We start from the raw sequence: 27,021 nt of genomic DNA on the forward strand, positions 1-27,021 counted from the left end.
TAAAGAGGCAGCGTTTATTCACAGTTCATTATAGCAATTACATGGTTCTGTGTGTGTAGAAATCCCCTCTAAAATCTGTAGAGATAAAACTTAAGACTATTTTTAGGGTTTCTCTGAGATCACGGAAACCTAGGTTTATGAAAAATGTCATTGGAAGGAAATATTCTGCAGTACCTCATTCTATTGTTGACTTTTACTTACATTTTTTAACTGTTGACCTTAAATCTTTAAAAACCATTTTCTAGGTGAGGCTGGATGTGTTTAGATATGTTACATTACTGTGTATACATGTTCCGTGTGAAACCAGACACACTTGCAGACTGTTTGAATGGTTACTGTCTCCTGAAAAACCGAAGACCTATTTTTTTTTGTATGTATTGTTTTGATTAATTGCAGGATCTGTTTAAAATAATTGTATAGGCTCCTTCTGATTTAACCCATTGTGTGTCAGTCCATTTGTCCATTTTGTTAATATAAAGTGTATACAACTTTATATTAACATTATATTATACAACTCTGTATAAACTAAGGTGCTGCCACAAGGTGGCAAAGTATCATTACATTGTATGCAGATTATATTCAGGATTAACTGTTAATGAGACAAGAGGAAGGTGCTTCCTGCCTCGTAGATTTTACAATCTAACTGGGTGGGTAATTTACACACACAAACACAGTTGGAGGTTATTACCATTTACAGTGATTGTCACTGCACTATAGGTATCAAAACCAGGTCATGTGTTATGTGAGTGCTACAAGTCTTTGGGGCAAAATCACTAAAGGGCAAATTTTCGTTTGCGAAATCTTCACCACAATTTGCTCCACTCTGCCAAGCGCAAATTCGCTAACACTACGCTAATTCACTAAAATGCAAAGTGTTGTCTCAGCAGCTGAACGCTGGCGAAGATTCGTCAGCATGAGCATTTAATAGCAAACTTTTGCTAACGTTTGTTTCTGCCTAGTGAAACTTTGTTAGTACACTTGCGCTTAGGTCAATTTGAATAGGGCAGGTACATATAGTTCGTATATATGTCTTTATTAGATATGTTGTTGCAAATGCTTGAATTGGCCACTTATTGTTATTAAAAATGTTCAAGGAAGCAAAATAAAGACAAAAGAGATCCTCTAATGCCCTTGACATGAGCCTACCCTAAAACAAATGTTGCATTAACCTCAAATGGTTAAAACAAGGTAAAAACAAAAAATTGGAATTGTTACAACAAGACAATCCCACTTTAAAATATGAAAAAAACACCAGCTTTTTTATCATTTTAAAGGAAAACTATATCCCCAAAATGAATACTTAAGCAACAGATAGTTTATATCAAATTGAATGACATATTAAAGAATCTTACCAAACTGGAATATATATTTACATAAATATTGCCCTTTTACATCTCTTGCCTTGAACCACCATTTCATGACTCTATCTGTGCTGCCACAGAGATCACCTGACCAGAAATACTACAACACTAACTGTAACAGGAAGAAGTGAGGAAGCAAAAGGCAGAACTCTGTCTGTTAATTGGCTCATGTGACCTTACATGTGGTTTGTATGTGTGCACAGTGAATCTTACGATCTCAGGGGGCGGCCCTTATTTTTTAAAATGGCAATTTTCTATTTATGATTACCCAATGGCACATACTACTAAAAAAGTATATTATTATGATAATGGTTCATTTACATGAAGCAGGGTTTTACACATGAGCTGTTTTACTCAGTATCTTTTAATAGAGACCTACATTGTTTGGGGGGTATAGTTTTCCTTTAATAACTTTCCGGCATAAAGGATATAATGTCACTGACATAAGATTGAGGCGGATGTAGCTTCATCTTATCAGTTCGGCAGGTCTAAGCTGGCGAAGGAAACTGGCCAAAGAGGAAATGTTCTGTAAAATTCGCACTTTAGGGAATTTGCGTATCGTTTGCCCTGAGTGAAAATTCATCTAGCGATAGGGCGTGAAACTACGCTAGTGACGGTCTCTTTCGCTAGTGAATTGTCCTCTACACCTGCTAGTAAATTGACAATGTCATTGCAGATGGGATTTCTGGCGAATTTTCGCTAGCTACGACCACTTTCGCCCTTTAGTAAATCTGCCCCAATAAGTTTATTTCTGAAGCAACTGAGGGAAGATTCTCTCCGGAGGAACTCAGGGATGGCATTCCAAATTTAATGAGCAGAAAGAAGGCAATATTAAAGGTGGGGTGTAACCAGATGGTTGCTTTGAAAGGAATGGAAGAGTCGGCTAGGACTCTATGGAGACACAACGGAAGAGATGTAGAGAGGCGCAGAAAAGTGAAGGGTTTCGAATATTGTGAGAAGAAGCTTGTAAGTTATTGCTTTTATGGAAGCCATTAAACAGATTTCAGGAGGGCGGGGGCCTGTACTCTCTTGGATGAGAGAAGAACAGAAGTTGCAGTAGTCTAGATGAGATAGGATGAAAGCATGCAATGTTTTAGCTGTTGCTTGTGAAAGGAATGAATGGATTTTGGCAATATTACATTATAAACAAAAAGTGACAGGTTTTGACAGTGGTATTAATATGATCAGAGAAGGAGAGGGAGAAGTTACCCAGAGTAAAAGCTGACAAGTTCCTATAGAGGTCATTACAAATTGTCTGTCTATCTATCTATCTATCTGTCTGTCTGTCTGTCTGTCTGTCTGTCTGTCTGTCTATCTATCATCTGTCTGTCTATCTATCTATTATCTGTCTATCTGTCTGTCTGTCTATCTATCTATCATCTATCTGTCTGTCTGTCTATCTATCTGTCTAAAATGTCCTCTAATGTACTTGTAAACAGTAATCATGTCCCATTTCAAGCATCTTTTCTGCAGAGATAACCCCAACCTTGACTAACCCCAACCTTGACAGTCTTTCTCTTATAGTTTAAATCATCCATTCCATTTACCAGTTTAGTTGCACGTCTCTGCACTCACTCCAGCTCATTTATTTCCGTCCGCCCAGAACTACACTGCATACTCCAGGTGAGGCAGGGTCACACTGGGCAGACAAGATACTGGAAAAAACCTGGTGGGCCCAACAACTCAGACCAGATCCGTGCCTGCCCTCCACCATCGCTCCACAATCGAGCGGGCAGTCGGTGGTGACCCCAGAGGGGGTGTGGAGACCCCTAAGGTAGCAGCCCCGGTGCACTTTTTACACTCCAGTCTAATTCTGAGGGAGACCTTACCAGGGACCTATAAAAAGATAATTATGTTTTCACCCTCCAATTGCCTCACTAATCCCTTTTTTTTTTGCAAGATAGTACTTTATTTGCGTTAAGATCCACTGAATGACATTATAGAGCCTCTGTAATAATTAGCCAAAAGGCTATTTTATAATAAGAGACCATTTTTAAAAGAAGGTATTGGCAAACCTTCAGCCAAAACATCTACAATTATTGCAAAATGTTTGAACTTGTATATATCCAACATGCACTGCACTAAATATCTTACAAAAGTGACTGAATTGAACTGTTTGGAGGGTTAATGAGCAGCCTGTTTGAAATGCTGTTGAAATGTTTTTCTCCCTCAAAATTCAGTTTAAACCTTTTGCTCTAGCCACCCACATATTTTGCAGAATGTCATATTAGTATGCTGTATTGATATACAAGCTATTGTATTATAAAGAAAGTTATGTTTTTTACATTATTTACATTATTTACATTTCCCATCAAATTAATTTGCTTGTAAGAAGCAGTTTCCTCGGAAGAGGCACAGTAGCCAGGCTGTGACAATTTTACAAATGCTTTAAGAGTAGACTGTCTTATGAATATTCTGTGCCACATTTGCATACATTAACCACAAACTGTCGAGCTGCCTCTGGCAGTTTCTATGCAGACTATCATCACTATACCAGTTGCTTGTCAGTTATAGTACAGTTCTTTTCCATCAAATGGCGAAATGAAATTTGAAGGATTTGATGAATAGTCCACTCAGAGTCACTGAGGTGGAGCACATGTTTATTGGCAAATTAAAAAGCTATTCGAGAAACACATAAATATTTAGTTGTGCAAAATTACTGTATTATCAGGTTGGCTCATTTAGTAGCGCATGGTTATAGATGAATTAAAAAACTATTCAACAAATACATAAATGTGCAATTAAACAAAATGATTCTATGATCAGGTAAGCTAATTTATATTATTTTTACTTGAAAAATGAAATTACGTGGAGCACAACTTTGTTTGCCTGACTTTTTACATTATTTTTTTAATTATTTTGGTTCCTTTAGTGGCACTGAATATTTGTGTTTGTAGTTGTATGTTTTAGCTAAAGAAAGATGCTGATGTTGCTACTTAAGGTGTACAAGTTGTAGAGAATACAATTCTTGTCCTGTTTTGTATATTCAGAATTTTTTTAAATTGAAGCAAATATTTGTTTGGCTAAGTCCATTGCAGAACAAGTAGAAAATGGGAAATTAAAAGGGAAAAAAAATAGGCTAAAACTAAAACTGAAAACTGCTCAGCCACAGCGGCAGTGGGAAGGGAATGAAGTTGACCTTTGTCAAGCTACTTTACTTCCCTGTGGCTTATCTTATCATATTAATAAATTGTAAGCTCTCCAAGGAAACTGCTCTGTGATTTCCTTTCTACAATGCTAAGTATATTGTGAGGACTTTAAAACACAAATAATCAATCACTATGTGGGCAACTGATTAATTTTCATTGAAAATGAAGAGTATTGTAAATGGAAAGCGACAACACGAGGCAGGAGCAGCGGGAATAGATATGAGGAACAATAATGTAATAAATAGCTAAAATCCCATTTTTATAATTAAATGTCACAAAATTAAATGCTAGTTATTTGATTATCCCTTTGTCTTATCTATATATTCAGATTAGTGGAAGGCGTGTAATGAGATACTGCATGTGCTTTGAGCTAACAAAGCAAATGAGGGAAGGTTTCAAACAGAGATTACATATAATGCATAGGAAATTCTTCTCAATGTTTAATGCTAATCAGGCTTAACTAATTTAAGACTATAAGAAAATACTGCAAATACAAATACAGGAGAAAAATAGCAGGGCCCATTTTCTAAAGGCAGTAGAAGTTACTGTCTGTTTTTTTACTTGCAATGCAACATTTCCAAGAAGTCTAGTATAATTGCTTTGCTGAAATGAGGTGTACCAAAACTTTAGATTTGTGCCAGTTAGAAAATTGCATATACAGTTCCTAGGTCCAAGGTAAGGGCATGGCTGCAGCTTTGTCAGGGCATATTAAAATGTTATATTTAAAAATATGGTTCTGTATAAGGAGCTCAATTTGGGTAAGACATTGGCATTCACTTAAACACTAGTCTGTCGGGTGTCATTCAAAATTAGGCAACTAAAGATAGAACATGCAGATAAAACCCTGCACTTACTATGAGGTTATACTCTGTACCATACACCCAAGATGTTGCATAGTACTAGTATAGATGAAAGCACGTAGAGGCAATTGCATTATGTATGCCATTGTTTTCCTCATTATACCTAGTTTCCTTGATAAAATGCAAGTGGAATATAACAACTGGGGATGTTTTCCCTAGCCTTTAACTTCCTGGAGAAACACAATTATGTATCCTAAACATCAATAGCTGCTAATATGGAAATAACAGATTGCCATCAGCACATTATTGATCAACATGTATAAACAATACAAATTAAATTACTCCTAATAAAAGTACTTTTCAAATCAAGCTGTTCCTATCCCACTGTAATTATAGTAAAGCAGCAAAAGGAAACTGTATTGTGGCCATCTACCAAAACATCTGCCAGTGGTCCATTGCTTGTTCCCAAGACATCTCGCCGCTCTACTAAGTCCAATAATTGTTAAGTCTTGCTACCATTACTACTTGTGCTCCTGTTACGATTGGTATCCGAAACCCAGAACAAACCCCAAGGTCCTGGTCATGGCTCAGACATCTGCCTATAACAACCACCTTTAATTTCGGGAGAAGCCCACAACTACTCGGTTTCCCCAGGTCTTAATATGAGAGAACCAGGGAGAGAGTTCCGGGCAGGCATGGGAACTGCACATTATACTAGATTGGAGAACAAGGAACATAGTCGGGGTCACAGTCCGGGTCAATATACCAGATGAGCAGACCAGTACAATAACAGGAGACAGGAGCTTAATCAGCGTCACAAGCCGGGTCAATATATGAAGATGTGCATTCACCGGAACGTCCCCGTCACACCCTCACTAAACCACCAGGGTGAGTTGTTACAGCGCCTTAGTTTCCTGTTTTTCATTTTTCCTCTTTCATTTACAGAAGATTAGAGGATTCAGCATACCAACACATTTTCCACATTCACTGTCGGCTCTAAGCCACTCATGTGTATGACTTATCGTCTACCTCAAACTCATGGCCCCTGCAGCTGGGAGCTACAAGTCTTAGCTGACACTAATTCTAGGAATTGTAGAGCACAACAGCTGGAGTGTGAAACGCGGAATGAACATGATTATGGTACTGACACATCTCTTCTTTATGCTTTCATGCCTTAAATAATCTTGGTGCCTGCCGCATGAGACCTGCCTGTCTCTGACATGTGCTGTCAGTATCATATATCTTAGTCTGCACCAGCCATATGTGCACATTTCTAGGGTGACACTAAAGAAAATATATGGCTCGTACAGGCATAGGTTAATGACAATAACAGTATGTTCAGTGGCAGAATTGTGATTGTCTGTCCTTCTTCCCTGGAAACTAAGTGACTGTGCTCTTTCATGTCTGGTGGCAGTGCCCAATAGTATTCCGACTATGGACGAGGGTATTTCATTTAATTCAGTCTACTACCAATCTGCTAGAATGACACTGCCAGGAATTAGACAATTTGTTATCTACAAAAACAAACCCCTAGATCCTTCTCAGTTAAGGAATCTCCCAAAACACTGCCATTTGGTTTTATTTGGTTTATTTTTGCCAAAGGGCATAACCTTGAATTTATCAACATTGAAGGGCAGGTTTACTAAGGGTCGAATTTCGAAGTTAAAAAAAATAAATAATTGAAATACCTCGACTGCGAATATCGAACCATCACTCGAGCTTAGTAAATCTGCCCCTGAATCTCATTTTCCAGTTTACTGCCCAGCTTTCCAATTTAGTCAAATCACTCTGCAAAGTGGCAACATCCTGCATGGAACCTATAGTTCTGCATAATTTAGTATCATCAGCAAAAATAGAAACAGTACTTTCAATGCCCACCTCCAGGTCCTTAATAAACAAGTTGAAAAGCAAAGGAGCAAGTACAAAGCTCTGCAGTACGCAGTAACAATTCTGGTCCAATTACAAAATGTTCCATTTACTACCACTCTTTGTAGTCTATCTTTTAGCTAGTTCTCTATCCAGGTACAAATAGTATGTTCCAGGCCAACATTCCTTAACCAGTAACCTTCTATGTAGCATTGTATCAAAATGCTTTAGCAAAGTCTAAGTAGATCACATCCACTGCCATCCCAGAACCAAGGTCCCTGTTCACCTTCTCATAAAAGGAAATTAAATTAGTTTGGCAAGATCTATTATGTATAAAACCATGCTGGCACAAACTCATGGTGCTATGGTATCCCTTAATACCCCTTTGAAAGGACTAAACAGCTTATAGTTTTGAGGCTGAGAATGGGATCCCTTTTTGAATAGCGGCACCAAATTAGCAATTTGCTAGTCTCTGGGCACCATACCAGACCTCATATTGTGAAACCAGCTATGTATTTATAAGGGCATTTTAGGGCTAAAATATTTTATTTTGTTTACAGAGACCCTGCGCCTGTAAACACACAACACTACCTTGTAGTATATTGAAAGTTATATAGTTATATTTTATATATTGTATTTTTTTAAGAAAAGGGTCTTAAGGAGCGTCTTTGGGTTAAAGAAAGTGTGTGGAATGTACTCTACCCTCCATATACCTGGGGTCCCAGATGTGAGAGCAAGAATAGAACTGGTGAAAGAACTTTAAAACCTCCCAGCATTCCAACTTGTGGGTCAGTCCAAAAAAAACTGCATTACAAAACACACTGGGACTCATTTATAAAGTTCAGACAGTGCAGGATGATTTGCTCAGTGAACCCTGCACATGGTTATATTTATAAAGCTGGATAAGAGTGGTGTATTTAATGGGCAAACTATTAAACAGAATTTTTTTTCGTGTGCGAATGTTTATAAGAGCTCTTTAAAGGGCATGTAAAGGCAAAAAAATAAAATCCCATTTTTACTTTCTTTAATGAAAAAGAAACCTATCTCCAATATATTTTGATAAAAAAATGTGTACCATTTTTATAAGAAACCTGACTGTATGCAGTGGAATTCTGCCTTCATTTACTGCTGTGGATAGGAATTGTCAGACGGCCCCTGACTGCTGAGCAGGGAAACAATCATACTTATGAACAGCAGGGGGAGCCCCCGCCTTACTTCCCAGCCATGCAGAACTTAAGCAGCTTTGTTTATGACGATCCCTAAACAGCCCAGACCACACTGAGCATGTGCACAGTCTTAGTCTTGCAAAGATGTTTAACAAAGTTACAAGATGGTGACCCACTGTAGCCAACTTTGAAAACATAAATTATTTGTTTGATTAGGCTTGTGGTGCAGTAAATTCATGTTTATATTTAGTATACAAAATACAGCATTTCTAGCCTTATTCTATTTTAGACTTTACATGACCTTTAAACATGGCAAAATTGCAAAACTTTGGTGGTGGAGAAAATATTCGCAGAACAGTTTTGCAAATTGAGAATGAGAGGTGTATTGAGAAGAACTGGGTGTTTACTCTTCTCTGAAATATTTTCTTAAATACATTATGAACAGCTTAAAAATGCTTCTTTCAGATGTTCACATCTACAGTAGCTATTACCACGGACAATCCTGGGGCTGCTGCCGCCTGAGGCAGCAGCCTGAGGTCGCTCCCCCCTCTCCTTCTCCACGCTTAAAACATCAGCGTTGGAGCAGGTAAAAGGGGGTTGCATAGCAAGTGCAATGAGCAAAATTGTGCTAAATTTCCGGGTTAAAACACGGAAATGTGGTTCTTGAAGTTACAAGAGACATATTTTTGCCTCCCCCTGTAATTGGCCTCTCGCTGCCTGAGGCAAGGTTCTCACCTTGTCTCAATGCAAGAGCGGCCCTGGATATTACATATGCTAGTAAAATATATATAAAACTTTACATAACACTTGCCAAGGTACACAGCAGTTCCTGGCAAAATAATTGCTTTAGTTTTCCAGTACTATGGAATGCTATTATTCAAATACTTTCGGAGCTCGAGGTCTATTAAATATTTGGTTGCCTATGGAATACTGTAATAAAATTTACTTTTCAGGGCACCAAGAATGTTATTCCCTGTATTCCCTAATGACTGCAGTCCTAACTTGCCCTTATTTTAGCTCTGAGGCAAAAGGAGTCTTAGTGCAAGAGTACTAAGGGGCAAAGCTTTCCTCTCAATGCTTAAGAACCACGTGTCTGGGTTCTGACTGCCTTATGCACCTAGCACCATATTGGAAGGGAATACTGTTGGAAAGGGGGCACCTATATGTCAAGCTCATGTTGTTCCTCACAAAGGCAGCAGTATAAAATGTAGGCAATATTGTATTCATGGGAGGGACCTGTGGCACAGTACAAAAAAAGGCACATTGTGCTCACTATTAACAATTTGCACTATATAGCATATAGAATATAGCATATAGTACCTGAAAGTTCAATGGCTGTGCTTATCTGTATATACAAAGTCAATACAGCAATAACCTGTATATCTGAAATGTTAACTTTATAATGTTTATATTGTTCCACCATTACACATAACTACAATGAGTTTTATACAGTGTAGACTGTAGACTGTTCATCTCAAAGACATTGAGGCAAGAGCAACCTGCAGAACAGTATACAGTAGTTGTACTTATATTGGTTAAGACTGCACATAGATGGATCTAAGCAAAATAGTGTGCTCTTATGCATGTGCATTTCATACAAATGATTGTAACTATGGGTTCTGTAAGATAAATAGAGAGAATGGAAGATTAATTTGTTCTACAATGGTACTTTTATACTTTACTGCACTTTTGTGTTTCTGGGTTTTTTCATGATGATTGTTGTTTTTTGTACAGATATGGGATCCATTATTTGGAAACCCTTTATTCAGAATGCTCTAAATTATAGAAAGTCTGTCTCCCGTAGACTCCATTTTATCCAAATAATCCAAAATTTTAAAAATGATTTCCATTTTCTCTGTATTCATAACACAGTACCTTGTATTTGATCCAAACTAAGATAAAATGAATCCTTATTGGAAGAAGAACCAACCTATTGAGTTTATTTAAAATTTACATGATTTTCTAGTAGACTTAGGGTATGAAATTACGGAAAGATCCATTATCTGTAAAACCCCAGTTCCCAAGCATTCTGGATAACAGGTCCTGCACCTGTACTAGTCTCTGCTCTTCAGTTCTATACAAATACCAAATAAAGCAAGGAGAAAAGGGGACTGATCCATAACCCAAACAACAATATTAATCATTTCAGAGCCACCTTAGCTCAGAGATAAGTACAGAATGATAGTCTGGTTCATTCATGTGTAACTCTGATCCATGTAATATTTATCTCCTTCTTGATGTTTCTCTTATGGAATATAGAGCACTGTGGTGATAATCAATGTGATCTCTGCAGTCAGTTTCATAGAAATTATTTGATTTCTAAAAAATGACCTTTTAGTAAAACATTTAGAAATGATAACGTATTTCTTTTTTACAGTCCACAAGCTGTCACAAGAAGTGGTTCTTTGCTATGCTCACACATACTAAAGCAGCACAACTCCATGGCTTTTCTCTGGGGGACTAAGCAAAGTAATGCATAAATCACCTTTCCATTTTAAAAACTCATATGCATAAAGCTGCATTAAACATTAAACCACATCTATTACTGGAAGAAGTAAAACCACTATACTATGTACCTGCAATGATGCAACCTCTATCAAGGATCTTGTCTCTCCCCCAGTTTTGTGTCATTAGCAAACAGAAACATTGCTGGAAGGGAAAGAATATGGAATTGGAAATGAAATGGGAATGGCTAGACAGAAAGTAGCAAGACTGACATTAATAAGGCTGAAATGGGAGGATGTATGTCTAAGCATAAAAAAGGACCAGCAGGTAGAAGTAAGACTGAGATAGAAAAAGCAGGAATGGGTAGGACTGGATTAAAATGAGAAAATACTGAGATGGAATAAGCTGTTAATGTTACATAGACGTGCCAGTTAGTAAAACTGAGCAGAGGTAGTTACCACTGAGAGGATGAGAAGGGAGATAAGACTGTGATAACAACAATTGAAGATTGGGGTGGGATGAGCAGTAATGGAACATGCCAAATGGGTTAGACTGAGCTGAGATAATCAAGGATAAGTAAAGCAAGTAAGATTGAGATAGCATGTGCAGAGCTAAGTAAAACTAGCCATACTCAGAATGATCAGCTTGTTTAGTGAGGTTGGCAAATGAGCACATCTTGCCAACTTTAACCATGAAGTACCAAATGGAACTGATTTGAACATTTGACCCTGATCATCAGATTCTATCCGGTGCCAGACAAGTACTACATTTACAGAATGTTGTTTGTTGAGAGGATTTTCTTCCTTGCTTGATAAATACCTGACTCAGCCACAACTAGCTATTGAGGAGTCTATTGGCTAAGCAAATACTCCTTCTAGAGTGGCAGCAGCCAACAGGAGGTGTACAAGCATCTTAAAAGTAAATGAGAATGAGCAAGAATGGGTAAGCCTAAGACTGAGTATGGATTCCTAAAGTGGAATGGCAAAGAATGAGCATTTATTTATTTGGTAAAACTGAAAAGGGATAAGCAGGAAACATTAAAGGGCATGTAAGGGCAAAAAAATAAAATCCCATTTTTACTTTCTTTAATAAAAAAGAAACCTATCTCCAATATACTTTAATTAAAAAATGTGTACTCCCTTCATTTACTGCTGTGGATAGGAATTGTCAGATGGCCCCTAACTGCTGAGCAGGGAAACAATCATACTAACAATACTGAACTCATCTCTAACATTTGTGTGGGTGAGCATTTAGGGAATAGTGATCATAACATGGTCTCCTTTGAGATTCTGTTGCAGAAGCAATTCTATAAGGGAGTAACTAAAACACTAAATTTCAGACGTACAAACTTTGACAGTATAAGGGCATCTCTGCAACATATTAAGTGGGAAATGCTTTTCACAGGGTTAAACACAGAACAAAAATGGGAAGTCTTTAAAATGCTGCTTGATAAATATACTTGTCAGTATATTCCACTTGTAAGCAAGGAACGTCGTTGCAAAGCACAACCTTTTTGGTTCAATAGAAGCGTTGGTGTTGAGGTGGGTAAGAAAAGACGTGCTTTTAAGGATTTCAAGTTAGCTGGTACAGCCGAAACATTTATAAGGTACAAGGAGGCCAATAAATCATGCAAAGAAGCTATAAGGCAAGCTAAAATTGCTATAGAAAAGGATATTGCAGCAAGCAGTAAAAAAAATCCAAAATTATTTTTTAAATATGTTAATAGTAAAAAAATGAAACAGGAAGGGGTGGGACCCTTACTATCAGAGGGGGGTCAGCTGGTTGACAAAATAAAAGCGCAGATTCTGAACTCATATTTTTCATCTGTCTACACAAATGAGGAACCAGTAAGTGAAGGTTTCCTTCTTAACAGTCCCAATTCTAGTAATACAACTAATGATGCATGGTTCACACATGAAGAAATTCAAAAGAGACTAGAACATGTTAAGATTAACAAAGGTCCAGGGCCAGATGGTATTCATCCCAGGGTAATTAACGAGCTTAGCTCTGTGATTGCCAAACCTCTTTACTTAATTTTTCAGGACTCATTGAGATCTGGCATAGTGCCGAGAGACTGGCGAATTGCTAATGTGGTGCCTCTATTCAAAAAAGGATCCCGTTCTCAGCCTCAAAACTATAGGCCAGTTAGTCTGACGTCAGTGGTAGGAAAGCTTTTCAAAGGGTTAATAAAGGATAAGATACTGGACTTCATAGCAAATCATAATACTATGAGTTTGTGCCAGCATGGTTTTATGCGTAATAGATCTTGCCAGACTAACTTAATTTCTTTTTATGAGAATGTAATTAGAGACCTCGATTCTGGGATGGCAGTGGATGTGATTTACTTAGACTTTGCTAAAGCATTTGATACAGTGCCACACAAAAGGTTTCTGGTTAAATTAAGGAATGTTGGCTTGGAACATAGTATTTGTACCTGGATAGAGAACTGGCTAAAAGATAGACTACAAAGAGTGGTGGTAAATGGAACATTTTCTAATTGGACCAGTGTTGTTAGTGGAGTACCGCAGGGCTCTGTACTAGGTCCCTTGCTTTTCTACTTGTTTATTAATGACCTGGGTGTGGGCATTGAAAGTACTGTTTCTATTTTTGCAGATGATACTAAATTGTGCAGAACTATAGGTTCCATGCAGGATGCTGCCACTTTGCAGAGTGATTTGTCTAAACTGGAAAACTGGGCAGCAAACTGGAAAATGAGGTTCAATGTTGATAAATGCAAGGTTATGCACTTTGGCAAAAATAACATAAATGCAAGTTATACACTAAATGGCAGTGTGTTGGGAGTTTCCTTAAATGAGAAGGATCTAGGGGTCTTTGTAGATAACACGTTGTCTAATTCTGGGCAGTGTCATTCTGTGGCTACTAAAGCAAATAAAGTTCTGTCTTGCATAAAAAAGGGCATTAACTCAAGGGGTGAAAACATAATTATGCCTCTTTATAGGTCCCTGGTAAGGCCTCATCTGGAGTATGCAGTTCAGTTTTGGACTCCAGTCCTTAAGAGGGATATAAATGAGCTGGAGAGAGTGCAGAGATGTGCAACTAAATTGGTTAGAGGGACGGAAGACTTAAATTATGAGGGTAGACTGTCAAGGTTGGGGTTGTTTTCTCTGGAAAAAAAGCGCTTGCGAGGGGACATGATTACACTTTACAAGTACATTAGAGGACATTATAGACAAATGGCAGGGGACCTTTTTACCCATAAAGTGGATCACCTTACCAGAGGCCACCCCTTTAGACTAGAAGAAAAGAACTTTCATTTGAAGCAACGTAGGGGGTTATTCACAGTCAGGACATTGAGGTTGTGGAATGCACTGTCGGGTGATGGTGTGACGGCTGATTCAGTTAATGCCTTTAAGAATGGCTTGGATAATTTTTTGGACAGACATAATATCAAAAGCTATTGTGATACAAAGCTCTATAGTTAGTATAGGTATGGGTATATAGAATTTAATTAAAAGTAGGTAGAGGTGTGTGTATGGATGCTGGGTTTTCATTTGGAGGGGTTGAACTTGATGGACTTTGTCTTTTTTCAACTCAATTTAACTATGTAACTATGTAACTATGTATGAACAGCAGGGGGAGCCCCCACCTTACTTCCCAGCCTTGCAGAACTCAAGCAGCTTTGTTTATGACGATCCCTAAGCAGCCCAGACCACACTGAGCATGTGCACAGTCTTGGTCTTGCAAAGATGTTTAACAAAGTTACCCCCTGTGGCCAACTTTGAAAGCATAAATTATTTGTTTGATTAGGCTTGTGGTTCAGTAAGTTCATATTTAGTATACAAAATACAGCATTTCTAGCCTTATTCTATTTTAGATTTTTCATGCCCTTTAAGGCTAAAATTGAGCTGGGATTTGTGCCTAAAGATTTGTGCCTAAAGAATATATGATTTTGGATATAAATGTTATCCTAGTTAGTAAGGACACTTTGAAATCCTCCAAAGGGTTATATTAAAAATATAATAATGATTATTATTATTATAGACTATTTGTTATGTTTCCTAAAAATTATTTTTAAAAATGTCTGCATTGAAAAGAATAATGTAAGGCACTGGTAAGCCCCATGACAATTAGTGGGTATGGCTTAAAGGAAAAGTTTACCCCTTAAATGAATACTTAAGCAACAGATAGTTTGTATCATATTAAGTGGTATATTAAATTATTTAAGTAAATATTGCCCTTTTACATCTTTTCCCTTGAACCCCCATTATATAATATTCTCAGTGCTGCCTCAGAGGTCATCTGACCAGAAATACTGCAGCTCTGAAGCAGAAAGAAGCGTGGAAGCAAAAGACAGAACTTTGTCTGTTAATTGGCTCATGTGACCTAACATGTATAGTTTGTTTGAATTGTTTGTGTGCACCGTGAATTGTGGAATCGCAGGGAGTGGCACTTAGTTCTTAAAATGACAGTTTTCTATTTAGCATTACCCAATGACACACACTACTAAAAAGTATATTATTATGGAAATGGTTTATTTACATAAATCAGGGTTTTACATATGAGCTGTTTTATGCAAAATATTTTTATAGAGACCTACATAATTTGGGAGTATATAGTAGTTCTCATTTAAAATGTAACCTTATCCATGCTATAGCCTGTCTGGGTCATGTGTCTTGTACTATGCTGTAAAACATACATTAATTCACCATGTTATTATGAGTTATGTTTCTGTCTGTTTCTGTTTTCTATGGTACTAGACAGTTGTTCTTATTCCTTACTTAACATTAATGAGATATTTATGGATTCCATGGGTTCACAAAACTATTATGATATAGAGTTAGGTAATAAATTGGTTCTGTCTTGTCAGAAATGCCAATGAGTTTTGCCTTGCTTCAGTAAGGCCCAAATACTTAATGAATGGAATTAAAAAGAACCAAACAACTAATCCAGGCACGCCCTTATGTGGCCTAAAACAAAGTTTGTAGGCTGTTTACTAAAGTTAAGGTGAAGAACCAGATGGTGAACCTTCACGGGCATTTAGGAAGCTGAACACAGTAATTGTCGTACCACTATATTTAATCTTAATGAACTCTTTATTGGTTAGAAATTGGCGGATGTCATTTATGACATTCTTCAGTAAGGAAGAAATTTACGACAGGAAATTATAAAAGTTAGCTGTCAGTGTAAGATTGCCACCTATGGTTGGTTAAGACATTTAAATGGTTGTTAAATGATAATATTCAAGAATATTCAGGAATTATAGACAACAGTTTTGTGAGCATCAGAGCAGGTCAAACAAATTTAAATTTTTGGTGTGAAGAGCTGGATAGAAATTTTAATTAGTGTGATATGGTCTTAGATATTTCTCAAGCTTATAAAGCTGTGAAAATATAAATTGGTATGAATAAAGTAACAGTAATGTAATGAGCTGCAAGGAACATGAAGGAAAAACCAAAGGGGTGTTAATTAAAAAAAAAGAAAGAAGTTAAATGAATTCAACAATCTCTTGCTGAGCAAAGATTGCACATGGCATTTATCAGGTTCCTGTTAGGGTTGCCACCTTTTCTCAAAGTTTTTACCGGCCGGTGGGGGCGGGAACCAAAGGGGTGTTCCGCGATGCAAAAGGGGGTGGGGCCATGTACCCAGACACAAAAGGGACAGAGCCATGTCGCGTGATGGCCAGAAGGTAAGTTCTAAGCGAATTGGGGTGGGCCAAAGGCTTTAATACTATAGATAGATAGATAGATAGATAGATAGATAGATAGATAGATAGATAGATAGATAGATAGATAGATATATAAATCGCTTATCTGGGCTATCCAGACCACAAGGAGTTAAAGTGTCCAGCTATTGGTATGAGCATGGGTATATAGCTTTAGAAAAAAGAAATCAAGTGGCACACAATCTTTGCAAAAAGTTTATATTCAACACATCAATACAGCGACATTTCGTCAAGCTATATGCCCTTTATCAAACCATATATATACATATTTTTTAATGCACTCACAGAACCTATTTGCAATAAAAAAAACTGCTTCTGTGAGGTAGTGAGGATCACAGTTCATACAGTAAGTAAGGGCAAACCCACTGAGAGTCAAATTATGGAAATTGAAAAGTAGGACACAAATGGTGTGTGAATAATTATTTATATATATATATATATATATATATATATATATATATATATATATATATATATATATATAATATAACATTTACCCATTAGCATGTACACAATATAGCACTACATTGGATCATTAGTTTATTTTACAAACACAGATGCCCGGGTTACTGTGCTATTGTAGTATTCGCTTGTTCCAGGAAATGCTTTAATCATATTTTCTTTATATATTTATTTTTACACAGTAAATATTGATCTATTTTATAGACCCTTTTTTTTAACATGTGTTAGGACAGCCAAGATTAAAATATAGCTATATATGCCATAGGTGTTTAAATGAAACAAAGAGGAATTCTTTATACACTATAACATGGTTTCAAATACATTTCTGGAACTTTCTTGTGGTGTATTTTTGATCTGATATCATTTATGCATGGGTGGACTTCTCTAATTGCTCTACTCTACAGCTACTACGCTGTTAGTTGCCTTTTTTTTTTTGTCTTTTGGATCATACGTATATTTGGACAGAATTCTGTCCTTTCTCTGTATTAACTGGTGAATAATATCCTTATAAGGAATAAAAATAACAACATACTTGTGTACCATGTCTACTACAGCTCTCAATCATGTAAAAAGCATGGAAGAGTGCTAAAATTACATAGTGCCCATTGAAACCTGGATGATTGTTTTCTATTCTTCCAGCCTGTTATTCAGATTAATGACTACAGTAACCAGATGCCAGTTTAAAGGCCTACATTAAGAGCTGCAAGCAAAAAAAAATAAAATCAAAAAAAAAATTAAAAGTTAAAAAATGAGCCCTTCCTGTACTCGAAAATGTGTAATTATATCAGCATACCTATATTATTTGCTTCCATGTCAAATATGTTTTTTTTCTGACATTAAAGAAATTCCCTTAACTTATAGTCTTATATTGTCAAATATGCTGTCAAATAAAATTCTCTTTTCCCTTAAATGTGAATAAAAGAAATCTAGAATATTATAATAGAGTTGTTATTTCACAACAGCTTCACAGCAGTGTATACTCCTCATTAGAATGCACACAGAAATATGGAGAGAAGAATGAGCATAAATTGCAGGAAGCTGCATTATTCCATGGTGTAAAGAATATGGCATGAATACCAAATACTTAATTAAAATAATAGTAATAAGTGTGAAAATGGCATCAGTACAGAGTATAAAACAGGTAGCAGCATCAATAAAAAAAAATCAGCAAAAGATGGTAAAAACCCTCAGTCTTTGCTGCTTGTGGAATTAATTATTAGGGCCACTGTGGGGATCTGGTAGTGATGCTGCTGTGTGCTTTTATTTTTTCTGCTTTTCCAGCACATTTTTATTTACATTTTCATTCATGTTTGTATTACATCTTGTATTTATAGGATGCATTTCACTGTGGGGGGGGGGGGCAACAGGACACACCATACTGAATGTGGAATTTGCTTTTTGTTGGCAACCTGAAAGGCATAAAGAGCATATAAGGAAAGATCAGTAAATCATTCATTCTTTGTCATACACAGACATGTTCCATGTTACTTACCCATTTTGTTTTTCCATGGGGTCCATTACAACTACTGTGACAATATTGATTTGCAGAGCATCATCACAGATAGGACCCCCTACATGCGGTACCATCTTTACCCCCAATGGCCTCCCTGAATGCTAGTATATATATCTAATGTAAGTCTCCATCACCTGCTCATTAATTCTGATTTTTAAGTCCCTTAGGGTATTATCAGATGGAGTGTTATACTGTCCATGATCTGTCTAGATTATGAGTGAACGTACCCTTGCATAGACTAGAGACGGAATCACCGTGATCCTGCTAGTGCAGGGAATTGCCACTTAGAAATGTGTCAGTGCCACCTCTGTCCCTTTTTTCTTAATAAGCTAAACATTTAAAGGAACAGTTCAGTGTGAAAATAAAAACAGTGTAAATAGGCTGTGCAAAATAAAAAAAATTCTTATATAGTTAGTTAGGCAAAAATATAATGTATAAAGGCTGGAGTAATTGGATGAGTAACATAATAGCCAGAACACTACTTCCTGCTTTTCAGCTCTCTAACTCTGAGTTAGTCAGCGACTTGAAGGGGAGCCACATGGGACATATCTGTTCAGTGAGTTTGTAATTGATTCTCAGCATTCAGCTCAGATTCAAAAGCAACTTTTATGACCCACGTGACCCCCTCAAGTCTCTGATTGGTTACTGTCTGGTAACCAGGGTAACCAGTCAGTGTAAACCAAGAGAGCTGAAAAGCAGGAAGTAGTGTTCTGGCTATTATGTTAGACATCCAGTCACTCCAGCCTTTATACATTACATTTTTTCCTAACTAACTATACTAGAAACATCTTTTATATTGCGCAGCCTATCTATTTAGCCGTTTATTTTATACTGAACAATTCCTTTAAAGGTTTTGAAAGCTTGGTATAGTTTATTTAGATTAAGAACCATCAGTATTGCCCTTTTCTGGTCAGGTGCTATTTAATTAATACCTCTACACATGGGGGCATATTTACTTACCTCCGAAGTTGCGCCAGTGTTGACTTCACCGCACTTCACCAGGCGTAGATTCGCCAGGGCTGCGCAAATTCACGAAGATCCGAAGTTGCGCACAAGTTACCGATCGTTTGCAAAGTTGCGCTAGCGATGTTACGATCAGAGGATCGAAGTTACGCTAGTGATCGGAAATTAGCATACGGCGTGCAGTTAAAGTACAATGGCCGTATATGCAGCAGAAAACACATTACACTACACAAGGCCAGGGAACCTTAATAAATGTGTTCTAATGCCCTACACATGTGCCCACAGTATAGTTTAGGTGCCAAATGTTATCAAATGCAGGGGGGAGGGTACCCTGGGACTTAGAAAAAATGTAAACTTTTTTTGAACCATTCCTATCTACTCTATTGCACTTCGCCTGGTCTGAGGTGGTGAAGTAAAGTCTGGTGCAAGAGGTAACGTTCACGAAAATCCGCAAGTTAGTGAATTAGCGTACTTATGTCCCTTCGCCATAGCTCATTTTCGCCTGGTGTAAGTGAGAGAAGTAGCACTAGAGTAGGTCCAATTCGCTAGCGAATTTACGCCAGTAGTAAATCGGCAAAGTGGCAAAATGACGTCACGCTGGCAAATTTTCGTTAGCCACTTCGCCCTTTAGTAAATTTGTCCCGTGGCCTCCACAATCAAATGCAATATGCAAGGCTGTACTTAACCGAGGGCCTGTGCCTTGGGGCGACTAATGGGTACCTATAATTGAGGCAGTTTTTCTAAGGAGAATAAAAAAATCGACTCAGACACCGCAAGAGACTTTTTGCATACATCCAGCGGAGGTGCTCACTGCAATAAAAGTTGAAAGTGACACAAACCAGAATTGATGTCACAAATCCGTGCGAGTGACACCCCTTGTGCATGTTGGGGATGCAGTTAGGTCTAGTTCTTTGGGTGGCACCAAACCTAAATATACAGTAACTTGTCACCAATAATTTATAAATGGGCAGTATATCATGCCTATTCTAGTAAAAATGTTTATATATATCCTACTGTTTGACTTGCACTTTAGTGCACTGGTTGTTTACTTTTAAGTCTTCTAAAATAATACTAATAATAACAATTCCAATAAATTAGTCTGATAGGACCTTTCAGATGTAATCTATAATGATGTGGATCCTGAATGTTTTGAAGTATAGAATTCAAACTATATTGAGGGGCATATTTATCAAGGGTCGAATTTCGAATTGAAAAAACTTCGAAATTTGAATTAAAAAAGTCAGTTTTCGATCGAATAGGTCCGTATTTGGCCGAATTTGAATCGTACGAATTGAAGGAATAACACATTAGATTGAATTTGATTCAAAATTTTTCCCCAAAAAAACTTAGATTTTTCCAATTGACTCCAAATAGGTTCTAGGAGGTCCCCCCATAGGTTAAAACAACAATTCGGCAAGATTTAGATGGCGAATGGTTGAAGTTGAATTTTTAAAGGGACAGTACATGATAAATTTCGATATTCGAATTTTTTTATTTTTTTCAAATTCAAAACAAATTTGGACTATTCCCCAGTCGAAGTACACAAAAAATAATTTGAAATTCGAATTTTTTTAATTCGAAAATTCACCTCGACCTTTGATAAATCTGCCCCTAGGTGTTCTTTGAACAAAATGTGGATTTTTGTACAGTGCAATTGCACACCCTTACTCTTCCAACTTGTCATTGTCATTATGCTCAATGATAAAGGGATTGGCATTCTCAAAACAGGATAAAATAAAGATCCACTGGCATACAAGGCAACTGCAGCAGAGGAGTCCCTAGCATAGTTTATCTGTGCAAAAGTGCAGACACCTTGAGGTTTAGAAAATCCAGCTTGATATAAAATTCTTATGGAACCCTATTAAGTTCTAGAGCCTGGTTGAGTTCACAAGCTTTGAAACCACTTTATCTCTTCCCCTGGTGACGTGGCTGTGGCTGAACGGCAACACAGTGGTTTCCTGACTTTAAACACATGTGATTAATACTTATTTCAGCATTGCACCTTCATGTTTTCCCTCTCGCAACATGAGCCTTTTTTGTTTTATATGTAATATTTCACCTCCAACGCAGAATTTGTGGTGAATTAAATTGTTTTTACAGAGATGTAGGCATGATCGACAAGGTTTAGTTGCAGTCTTTGTAACCCTCTTAGAAAACTCTGTCACTGCTGATTTGATTTAATAAAGTTGATTTATCAATCGGTTACGGACTAACATTTCCTTAAGGGTAAAATCAATGCAGTTTTCTGATTTAAACAGGTTAATGTTAATAGAGTCTCTCCATGGAGTCTCACTCAACGGTATCATTTCTAATAATGACATATTTTTAGCTTGAAATCGAGAATGTTTATAAATGTGTGTTTTCCGTGGCTACATCGCACCATATTTATTAGTATCACAGTTTTACTTAAAAATGATTCCTACTGCTAGATATCCTTAGGTTTCTTGAAGTCCTGTATTTCTATGCATCGCTAGTAAAAATCTATAATTTTTCTCTTTAGATTTTACACATATATCATGAATTTTTACAAGGATTGTGGACTAATCCCATCATGAAAACAATTGAAGGAGCACCTTTGTCACACTGAAAGATCCTGAATTCCCTTTTTTCTCCCTTTAAGCTGCTTTTCAAACACAAGGAAAATGAATTTCTCCACTTATTTTGAAAATCTATCAGTTCCTAACAACATTTCAGGTAATATTACATTCCCTATATCGGAAGACTGTGCTCTGCCTCTGCCTATGGTTTTTACTCTTGCTCTTGCCTATGGGGCTGTTATCATTCTTGGACTTTCTGGAAATCTGGCTCTAATTATCATCATTTTAAAGCAGAAGGAAATGCGAAACGTCACCAACATCCTCATCGTGAACCTTTCTTTTTCGGATCTGTTGGCAACAATCATGTGTCTCCCTTTCACACTGATTTACACGCTTATGGACCACTGGATTTTTGGAGAAGTCATGTGCAAACTAAATGAGTACATACAGTGTGTTTCAGTGACCGTTTCCATTTTTTCTCTGGTTCTTATTGCAATTGAACGTCATCAATTGATAATAAATCCTCGTGGGTGGAGACCAAATAACAGACACGCCTGCTTTGGTATAACTGTGATATGGGGTTTTGCCATGGCTTGCTCTACACCTTTAATGATGTACAGTGTTTTAACCGACGAACCATTTAAAAACATAAGCCTTGACTCCTACATAGGAAAATATGTTTGTCTGGAAGATTTCCCGGAGGACAAATTCAGACTTTCTTATACAACATTGCTCTTTATCCTACAGTACCTTGGGCCACTTTGTTTCATTTTTGTTTGCTACACAAAGGTAATACCTTTACCACTTCCTTTGAAAATATAATTAGCTTTCTATTTGATGTTAAACTTTCATGTGTTTATTTTTTTCTTTTCTAGATATTCCTACGATTAAAAAGACGAAACAATATGATGGACAAGATTAGAGACAATAAGTACCGATCCAGTGAAACAAAAAGAATTAACATCATGCTCTTATCCATTGTGGTGGGATTTGCTCTTTGTTGGCTTCCATTCTTCATCTTTAATTTGGTGTTTGATTGGAATCATGAAGCAGTTGCAACCTGCAACCACAACTTATTATTTTTGATTTGCCACCTTACGGCAATGATCTCCACCTGCGTGAACCCCATTTTTTATGGTTTCCTCAACAAAAACTTCCAAAGGGATTTACAGTTCTTCTTCAATTTTTGTGATTTTAGATCTAGAGAGGATGATTATGAGACAATAGCTATGTCTACCATGCACACTGATGTTTCCAAAACATCTTTGAAACAAGCAAGCCCGATAGCATAAAAAATAATGACAATATGCCTTTTTTTAATGACAGTAAGTGTGTTGCAAATATGTATTCCAAATAAGCACAAAACCATTATATTCTGAAGTTCTAGCACCAAACACTGCAAAGGCATGGCTGTGGTCTGTCTGCGCTAACATTATACTGTATTTGCTGATTTATAATAACATGATTAACTGCCAGGCTATGAAACCATAGTTTTACTGCCAACATTCTGCAAGCATTCAGCTTTATTTCAGTCGTGTGGCATTCATGTGGTGTTGGGCACTGAGAACAAACATTCTTCAGTAACCTGACGATTGTGTTAAACTGTGAATGTTTTGTATTATAAACTTAAATCTGTACTCATACTTATAACCACAGTATAAGATATAAGATATTTATTACAAAAGTTGCAAAAGTTACTTTTTTACCTATTTTATTAGAAGTTAATGGATGTGAAGTTATACATAATGCTATTTTATATTGCATTAATATGTATGGTTATGTTGTCTTTGAAATAATCTTGTGCTTATGTGGTGAAATGAGCAAGGAGTGAGGAAAAATGTACCTTATCAGAAGCTTCATAGGGTGCCAGTTCTCACTGCAAACAGTCTGTTTACCTTTAATAATTTTGGTCTAGACACATTTGGAGGGGGTTATGTAATAAAAAGGCACAAGTGGGGGAATGTAAAATGCTTCATTAGCACAAAAATCTATTTTTGCAGATATTAGTGACCTAACTTTCCATTGTTTTCATCTTTTTTGACTGATTTGGGACCTCAGCGACTTCCTCACAAAGTTTGTGAAAGTTACACATATATTTAATAAAATTTTGCAATTGCAAACTGTCACTTAGCATCAATGAGTGATGTAATATTTGCCAGCGAATGGGTTTTACATTGCGAGCAGCACTAAACATTCGAAAACATGGCATTTTTAACAGCGCTTACAATTTACATTACATTCCTCCTTAAGTTTGCCCAGGGGCAGTAACCTATAGCAACTAATCAGCAGGCAGAATGTACCGATCACCTGTTTAAAGCAGACTGTTGGTTGCTATGGGTTACTGCTCCTGGGCAAACTTAGTGCCTTTAATTACTTAAGGTGGTTTATGTTTTACTATATTTACTACATTTGTGTTTACTATCATGTATCATGCTTTTTACTTCTTTAAAGGGCATGTAAAGGCATAAAAATAAAATCCCATTTTTACTTTCTTTAATGAAAAAGAAACCTATTTCCAATCTACTTTAATTAAAAAATGTGTACCGTTTTTATAAGAAACCTGACTGTATGCAGTGAAATTCTCCCTTCATTTACTGCTGTGGATAGGAATTGTCAGATGGTCCCTAACTGCTGAGCAGGGAAACAATCATACTTATGAACAGCAGGGGGAGCCCCCGCCTTACTTCCCAGTCATGCAGAACTCAAGCAGCTTTGTTTATGACGATCCCTAAGCAGCCCAGACCACACTGAGCATGTGCACAGTCTTAGTCTTGCAAAGATGTTTAACAAAGCTACAAGATGGTGACCCCCTGCAGCCAACTTTGAAAGCATAAAGTATTTGTTTGATTAGGCTTGTGGTGCAGTAAATTCATGTTTATATTTAGTATACAAAATACAGCATTTCTAGCCTTATTCTATTTAAGACTTTACATGCCCTTTAATTTATGAAAGAATTACTAATGACAAAGAGAGGAAGTAGCAGAGAAAAAAAACTTGTACCCCCTTCTGATTGCAAATTGATGTGACTATAAAATATTATTAATGAAATGATAGTACCAGCTTTGTAAAGGAGAAGTGAAGCTTAACTAAAGACGTAGGGTAGACATGTTGCACATTATGTTGTGGGCTTCTGTTCCAGCTCAAGGCAACCATAGCCCTTTAGCAGTGAAGATCTGTGTCTCCAAAGATGCCCCAGTAGCTCCCCATCTACTTTTCTGCTAATTCACTGCACGTGCTCTGTCCTGCTGTCACTTAAGGAGCTTAGGGACTGACAAAATACTGAATATATATATATAATAAACTGTATATGTAACATTATAAGTCTTATTAGTAAATAATTCATATAGTTTGTACATGGCAGATCAGAAACCAGCACAATTGGCGTAAGAATGTAATAATCAGCCCTGTAACATAAGCTTACATGGCAGACAAATCTAATTTCCTGCTTGATAATTTGTGACAACACACTGAGCATGTGCAGGTCATAGACACTTCTAAAAAAATCCAAGATGGCAAACTCCTGTGACAACTTTGAAGGCTTGGACCATTACTACTATAGAGATGTTGAACCTTTAGGCTAGTTAATACATGAATTATGGCAGTTTTATAGTGTAAGTCTCCTTTAAATTACAACTCAGTAGAGTATAGAGGAAGAGAAAGCAGTTGTCTTTCCCATTATCAAAGATAATAAGGATAAAATACTACCGCTAGCGCAGTGTGCAAAGTACAGTTTTGAGTTTTTTTTCCTACAATGTACATTTTTAACCCACAATTACAGAGAGATTGTGTCATTTCTGGTGCTCAGAATTAAAATGACATCAGATGTAAAAGGGTTAAAGATCGTGGAAATAAACAGGCTCCAAAAACCTCAGAAACTGTGCTGAAAAGTTTATTCATATGACATGTTTCAAGCTGATGGCTCTCTTTCAAGTGTCAACATGTCGTATGAATAAACCTTGCAGCACAGTTTCTGCGGTTTTTGGAGCCTGTTTATTTCCACAATCTTTTCTTTTTCAATTTGTTTTTATTGAAGTTTTAACATAGACATTCAGATATATCACAAAATAGCAATATTATTGACAAGAGAATCAATACAGAAATTCAAACCAATGCTTGATAGCAAAGAATAAAACAAAAAACATAGTAACCATATTTAGTTAATTAATTGGTTAATTAATAACTTATCTCTCTGCTTTGAATGTTCCACAATCTTTAACCCTTTTACATTGGCATGAGCTTCAGTTGGGACAGAAGCAGTGGTACAGTCATTGAGTCTTGCAACTGGTACAATCTTTACTTTGGTTCCGTAAAATAACATCTGTATATGACCCATGTGTTTATTGACAGGTGGACCTCTTTAGTTTGGGTCACTACACATAACAATTTTTCTTGCACTGCATTGTGCGAATAGCTGCAGGCTTCTTCACTCCATTTCAGAGACCTGAGACCCCCTTCTCTAATACAGCGCTGACTATGTTACTCAGTACTGTATTAGTGAGGGGCGGGTAGGTAGGCATGTAGGAGTCCTCCCTTCTGCCCCATACCCACCCCTACCTCATAATTCTGAGATGCAAGGTAGCAGCGACAGTGCTGAGCTGCATGTCCTGACATTGTGCTCTTCACTAAGCATCATATTTTTCATCCAGGGCTCAGTGCAGAGTGCAGAATACAGGGGGGGGCAAGTCCTTAAAAAATTAGCACTAAGGGGGTGCACTCTTGCTCTCGTGCCCTTAAGGGGGGATGAATGACCCCATAAAGTTGCTGATATCAGAAGACAAATACTTGAGTTTCTTTCTTTTTTGTTCCAGTCATCCCATGCTAAAATCTACATCTACAGTGAACCTGTTCTTTTAGTGTAGTGACTGTAATGCAACCTTTGAATTGGGAAAATGGTTCCCTACATAATGTCAACTTCTAGTTTGATTTAGATCAATCACACACATTGTGGAGTAAAATGCAGATTTCTATTTTTAAACCATATATTCTAGAACCTGAATCATTTCTAGAGTGCCTTGTAACTTGACACAAATTGCAGATGTTATCACCACATACACTATTTGTACTAATACAATTCCA

At 37.0% G+C, this 27,021-nt stretch overlaps 1 protein-coding gene across 1 annotated transcript in view; it reads left to right on the forward strand.

Annotated features, from left to right (window-relative positions):
• The window catches only part of npy2r.S (neuropeptide Y receptor Y2 S homeolog), a gene marked incomplete at its 5' end in the record, with an annotated part of 37,425 nt that extends 13,886 nt beyond the window's left edge, over positions 1 to 23,539 (forward strand). Inside the window, 2 exon segments of the mRNA NM_001085879.1 lie at positions 21,909 to 22,734; positions 22,821 to 23,539. Of these exon segments, the coding sequence (NP_001079348.1) occupies positions 22,051 to 22,734; positions 22,821 to 23,237 (1,101 nt within the window). The 3' untranslated portion in view covers positions 23,238 to 23,539.
• Positions 23,540 to 27,021: the final 3,482 nt, after the last annotated feature.

This window comes from Xenopus laevis, chromosome 1S (genome assembly GCF_017654675.1).
Source record: "Xenopus laevis strain J_2021 chromosome 1S, Xenopus_laevis_v10.1, whole genome shotgun sequence".
Taxonomy (NCBI): Eukaryota; Metazoa; Chordata; class Amphibia; order Anura; family Pipidae; genus Xenopus; species Xenopus laevis.